Genomic DNA, 6,239 nt, shown 5'->3' with positions numbered 1-6,239 from the left:
GTCCGAGCCCGACACTGGGTGCCGGAGCCCCACATCAACCCCATATCGGGCGTCGGGGGCCTGCATTGGGCATCGGACCCCACGCTGGGTATCGCAGCTCCTTATCAGCCCCGTGTCCGTCACCGGGTACCGGAGCCCCGTGTCAGCCCCATATCCATCACCGGCTATTGGAGCCCCACATCCGGTATCACAGCCCCATGTCAGCCCCGTGTCCGTCACCGGGTATCACAGCCCCATGTCGGGTACTGGAGCCCCACATACGGTATCACAGACCAGGCGTTGCTGGCCCACGGTTGGGTACTGCTGGCCCCATTTGGGGCATCATCTTGCCCCCGCCACCCTCCACTCCCCAGCTTGGATTTCTGCCGGACCTGCTTTGGGTTTGCACCAACAGAACAAAAAGGTCCCCTGGCTCCTCGATCCCATTTCCCAGCCTGGGGAGGGGACATTGCCTCCACCCTTCCTGGGAGCAGGATGGGGCCGTGTAAAAAAAAAAAAAGCCTTTTTTTGTTTGTTTGTTTTCATTTCAAAAAAATAAAAAATGCTGGGGGGCATTTTTGCCCAGGGGCTGAGCGGGGAGGAGGGCACCAGCTGGGTTTCTTCATCTTGGGGGGCCCCGAAATTTCCAGCGTTGGGGTTTAGCCCCAGTCTACATCCTATGCCAGCCCTCCTCCCCCTCCTCTTCCTCCTCCTCCTCCTTCTCCTCCTCCTCTTCCTCTCTTCTTGCTGCAGCCCAGTCCAGACAATGCTGTCATTGCCAAAGCAGGGGAGGGGGGATAAAAAAAAAAAAAAATAAAAGCCTTGCTTGAGAAGGAGATTAACCCCTTCCAGGGGCGATGGTGGCTCTGCGGGGCTGGACTCTGGCTCCGGGCTGGGAGAAAAGCCCTTGAGGGGGAAAATCACAGTTCTCCCCGGGTGCCAGCCCCATGGTGGTGGTGGCCAGGGCTGGTGGGGAGGGTAGAGGTGGGGGCAGCCCGTGCCTCAGTTTCCCCATTCCCCTGCTGAAGCTGCAGAGGGGATGAGCGAGCCTGGAGCCGTTATCCCCCCGGCTGATGTCGGCACGGCCACGCAGCGGCATGCCAAGCCCCATCGGGACATGCTTGGGCCAGGAGCCCCTCACCATGGCGTCGCACATTGGTGTGCCTGAGGAAACCGGGCTGGATTCATGCAGGTGGGAAAGATGAGACAGAAATAACAAAAAAGAAGACAAAAAGCCCACTGCGCTCTGCTGGTACCTGGCACAGCCCCAGCCCAGCGCCGGTGGTCCCCAAGGGCGCAGCATCATCCCTGTCCCCATCTCCCAGCCACGTGGGTGTCCTGGCACAGGCACTGGGGGTCAGGGAAAAATAATCCCCTGCCCAAAGTGCTGGCAGCATTCAATGGCAGCGATGCACTTTGAGTCCCACCACCGGGACCCCTGTGCTGGACACAGGCGCAAAGGGACCTTATTTTGGTCGCGGGTGGCTTTTCAGCACCCCTCAGCCTCCGCTGGGGAGGACTCGAGCAACGAAGCCTGGTGGCAGTCCCCGAGCCAGCGGCATCCTTGCGCCGGCCTCATTCCTGTTGCCTCTCTTCCAGCATGCTCGGCGTCCCTGGGTGACCTTGGCATGTCCTTGTCCCCATTGTCCTTGTCCCTATCCTTCTCCTGCCCAGCACCGCGACCTGCCCCCTCCTTCATGGGGAGCCTCTGCTCGCCACGGCCCTGGGACAGTGGCCCTGCCCTCGGCAATGGCAGTCCTCGGGGACTCATGGCCAGGGCGCTGCCACAAGTGGCACATGAAGGGGCATCCTCAAACCCCTCCTCTGCTGATTCATGAGGAAATTAGGGCTTTTGTGGTCCTCAGAAAAACAACGCTGGGCCCATCCCATGCACCCTTGGTGCAAACCCTGAGGTGCCACCAAGCTGGGCTCATGGGGATGTGTGGTGACCCACATCCTGCAAAGCCAGCTCTGGTGCCCGCGGCCCGGCCCGGTGGCCACCCCAGATGGGATTTGCAAGTCCCTGGCACTGCCATCAGATGGTGGCAGCAGGATGGCACCAGAGTGGTGTCACTGGGATGACAGCACTGGGACTGACCTCATCAGGATGGCAGCACCAGCATGGCCTCACCAGGATGGTGGCACCAGGACTGGCCTCACTGGGATGGCTTTGCTGGGATGGTGGCACTGGGACCAGCCTTGCTGGGATGACACCAGGATGGCCTCACCGGGACAGTGGCATCAGGATGGCCTCACTGGGACAGTGGCACTGGGACTAGCCGTGCCAGGCTGGCACTGGGATGGCCTCGTCAAGGTGGCACCAGGATTAACCTCACCAGGACAACACTGTGCCTGATCTCACTGGGTTGGTGACACCGGGATGGCCTCACTGTATGGTGGCACCAGGATTAACCTTGCTGGGATGTCACCAGGACTGGCCTTACTGGGATGGCATTGGAGCTGGCGTTACTGGGACTGGCCTCGCTGGGACAGGACCAGGATGATCTTACTGGGACTGGCCTCTCCAAGACACTGCTGGGACTGGTCTTCCTGGGACTGACCTCACTGAGACAGTGCTGGGATGGCCTTGTTGGGACAGTGGCACTGGACAGCACTGGGATGGCCTTGCCATGAGGCCACTGGGACTGGTCTTACTGGGATGGCATCAGGATGGCCTCATCAGGATGGCACCAGGGTGATCCCACTAGGACGGCGCCGGGGAGGCCTCCCTGGCACCTTTGACCTGTCCATGTCCCTGCACAACCGCCCTGTTGAGGGCTGCGGGGACCGCAGATGTCCGCTCCTGCCCAGTTGGTCCTTGTGGGCTGAGGGGAGCCGGGGACAGGGGCTGCCCACTGCAGGGCTGGAGCCCTCCGTGCTGGGGCCGTGGAGGCCATCACTGCTTTGGGAGTGGCTGTGGGCTCTGCTCTGCTGCTGGCCTGGGTCTCAGAGCTTGCCTGAGCACCAGCTCCTTTCCTCCCCTCAAATTTCCAAACCCATAAGCTGCCTTCACCCCTTTGAGGAAGAGCAAGAGCTCACCCAAAATCCTGAGGTCTCCATGGTCTTCAAGGTTGCATGGCCAGACTGGAAGGGGAAAAACCCAGGAGGGGAAAGGGCTTGTGCTAGGCTTTTTATTAGCCATCGGAGAAGCCACACCTAGCCAGGCACGGCCACTGACCTGCCCCATCTCTCTGTAATGGTGACAGGGGGATTTGCCCTGCCCGGGGAGGGGCGCAGGGGGTCGAGGGGCTCCAGCTCTCACTGTCACCTTCCCTCCTTGCAGAGCTCCTACCCCATCTGGGAGGATTTCAACTCAAAGGCCACCAAGCTGCACTCCCAGCTCAGGTGAGTGGCTGGGGATGGGGGGGGGACAGGGGACATCTGGGGTGCCCGGCACCCGCTGAGCTCCCCCCTCGCTCTCTTCACCCCAGGACCACGGTGCTGGCTGCAGTCGCCTTCCTGGATGCCTTCCAGAAAGTGGCCGACATGGCCACCAACACCCGAGGTAGGGTCCTCCCCACCCAGGCGTGAGCGTCCCTGGGCTTGGCTGGACAGGGGGATGGCTGGCAAGTGTCCCCTGCAAGGTGTCCCCTGCCCATTTGGCTTCAGGCAGAAACTCCTCCATCCATGGAGACGTGGCCAACCCATCCCCACCCTGAGCTGGAGCATCCCCTGGGAAGCAGGGTCAGAAGGACAGAGTGTGGCTGAGGCTGGGGTGCGGGTGGGGTGGGCACCCATGTGGGTGCTGCTCCTCACCACTCATGGGTGCTTAGCCAGTGTCTTATGTGGGGCTAGTTTGCTTGTGGGGAGATTTGGGGTGATGCAGCCCTGCGCCGTGGTCCCCTGCACCCATCCCTGCCCCCCAGGGGTGCGCCCAGCTATGGGTCTGAGCTGCCCTCCCGCTGCCCCTTGTCCCCTGCTTTCACCTGGGAGGTGCCCGGGGGATGCTGGCTGCCGCGGGGGGCTCTGGGGAAGGAGAAGTAGGTGGAGGGAGATGCAGGAGCCCACACTCAACTGCTTCAGGGACAAACCCCAACCTGCTGGAGAGGCAACAACGAAGAGCTGAGGCTGCACATGGGGCACCCCCCCTGCTGCTGTAGGGTGGGGGGCCTGGACCCCCGGACCCTCCACGGGTGCTTGTTGGCAGTGAGGAGCCGCTTCCCACCGCTCGGCTTCTGCCAAGCAGATGGTCCCGGGCTGGTTTGCAGACTGGCGGCATCCAGGCCATCTGGAGCTGCACAGGGAGGAGGAGGAGGAGGAGGAGGAGGCAGCAGCAGCTTGAGCCGGGATCAGCTTTGCCTCCAAACCCACTAGCCCACTGCACCAGGGAGGATTAGGGCTCCCCCAGCTCCCCGAAAACGAGGGAGGAGACATGGTGGGGGGGATGCTGGGGATGGCTGGTGACCAGCATCACGGGAGTCAGCATCACGGGGGCCACCCTGCAGTGCCGCACCCCAGGTGGCATCTCGGGGGCACCCCTGCTTTTTTTGGGATGGGGGTGGAGGCAGAGTGGTGATGTGGGGAAACTGAGGCAGGGCGCTGGGTGGGGGCAGGCTGGCGGCCTTGCACGCGGCGCGTGAGTGCGACGGGGAATCGGATTAAGAGCAGCAGGAGCCGGGATAAGAGCATTAGGAGCAGGATTAGGAGGATACCCTGGCAGAGGAGGGGAAGGTGCTCAGCCTGCGGGCTCCCCCGTTTCTGCAGCACAGGGGGTGGGGGGGTGCCCAAAATTCCTGCAAAGAGTGGGAGGTGTCTCTGGGGGCCTTTTGGGGGGGAGAAAGGCAGAATATCACTCCCTAGCTTGCGCCCAAGGATTTGGGATCGCTGCTTTTTCCTGGGATTTGCCAGCAGCACTGCCACCATGTGGCCATCCTTAGGCTTCAGAGTTAACAGTGGTTTCACCAAAAGGGGACGCTCCTGCTTTCTGTTGCTGGCCAATGTTCCCCTGGGAGCACTGACTCCCTTTTTATCTGCTTGGGATCGTGCCTGGAGGTGAGGGATGCAGCCGGCTGCCTGGCACAGAGCTGGGGAAGGAAGCCAGTCCCCCTGGTTTCTCAGTTGGTGCCTGGCCGGCTGCACGGTACCTCGCTCCCCCTTCCCTGCCCACCCCCCCACCAGTGCTGGGTTGGAGACAAACTGGGAAAAACCAGGAGCAAATTTTCATTTTGAAACTGCGGGGAGGGATATTTAGTGCTTTATTTATTAGTTAGTGGATGTTGGTTTATTTATTTCGGGGGATCATCAGGGGAAAAAGTGAGCCGCCCCGCACCCAAAGTGTCCCCAGAACCCAGGGCATCCCAGCACTCATCGTCCCCACTGTGAGCCAGCCTGGTCCCAGTATCCATACTGGGCTGGGACTGGTGTGGGGGTGTCCCCTGCCCCTCGTCAGCTGCGTTTCATGCTCCCCCCAGGTGCCACAAGGGACATTGGCTCCGCGCTGACCCGCATGTGCATGCGGCACCGCAGCATCGAGGCCAAGCTTCGGCAGTTCACCAAGTAAGCAGGCCCAGGGCATCGGTGACACGAGTTGGCCGGGCTCAGCCCTCCCTTTCTGAAGAAGGAGATGCTGGACGTCGGCTGGGCCCGGGGAAGGGGGCACGGCTGCCCCCTGGCTCCGGCGCTCTCCCACACTCTTGGCCTCTCTCTCCCTGCTCCAGCGCCCTCATGGAGAGCCTGATAAACCCTTTGCAGGACAGGATTGAGGACTGGAAGAAAACCGCCAACCAGCTCGACAAGGACCATGCGAAAGGTACGGGTGGGAAGGGCCGAATCCGTGCAGAGGGGACTGTGCTGGTCAGCCGGGGGGAGTCCCCTCTGACGGCACTCCTGTGCCCCCAGAGTACAAGCGAGCCCGCCACGAGATCAAGAAAAAATCCTCTGACACCCTCAAGCTCCAGAAAAAGGCTCGCAAAGGTGAGAGAGGGGTCTCCTGGGAAGGGGGTTACCCCCAACCAGCCCCTCCGCTGCACCCCTGGCCAGGGCCGGCATCCCAGGTGGGGGCACCCCGGCTGCCTCCCAGGGAATGGTGGGCACCGGAGGGGTCCTGCTGCTCCCCTGCGGAAAGGGGGGTGCCGGTACGGCCTGGTTGGGGAAGGGGGGGGAGGCGGGGCACGCGCCCCAGCCCTCAGCCTCTTTTCACACGTTTTCTCCGTCTCCTTCTCTCTTCCCTCCCCTCCACATCCTTCCTGTAGAACTGCTTGGTAAGTGAATCGCTGGCCCCCCCGGCCCCCTCTCTGCTTCCTCATCTGCTCCTCCTCCCC

The 6,239-nt window shown here is 62.1% G+C and overlaps 1 protein-coding gene across 1 annotated transcript in view; it reads left to right on the top strand.

The window, feature by feature from the left end:
• Nucleotides 1-6,239, top strand: part of MTSS2 (MTSS I-BAR domain containing 2) — a gene marked incomplete at its 3' end in the record, with an annotated part of 12,130 nt that overhangs the window by 1,032 nt on the left and 4,859 nt on the right. The window contains exons 2-7 of the mRNA XM_035898800.1: nucleotides 3,263-3,324; nucleotides 3,411-3,484; nucleotides 5,391-5,475; nucleotides 5,637-5,728; nucleotides 5,818-5,892; nucleotides 6,171-6,179. Of these exons, the coding sequence (XP_035754693.1) occupies nucleotides 3,263-3,324; nucleotides 3,411-3,484; nucleotides 5,391-5,475; nucleotides 5,637-5,728; nucleotides 5,818-5,892; nucleotides 6,171-6,179 (397 nt within the window). The remainder of the gene's footprint in view (nucleotides 1-3,262; nucleotides 3,325-3,410; nucleotides 3,485-5,390; nucleotides 5,476-5,636; nucleotides 5,729-5,817; nucleotides 5,893-6,170; nucleotides 6,180-6,239) is intronic.

The sequence above is a fragment of the Egretta garzetta genome, unplaced genomic scaffold (genome assembly GCF_000687185.1).
Source record: "Egretta garzetta isolate BGI_Z169 unplaced genomic scaffold, ASM68718v1 scaffold27, whole genome shotgun sequence".
NCBI lineage: Eukaryota > Metazoa > Chordata > Aves > Pelecaniformes > Ardeidae > Egretta > Egretta garzetta.
The sequence above is the reverse complement of the archived record's forward strand: the minus strand, read 5'-3'. Positions and strand labels throughout refer to the sequence as shown.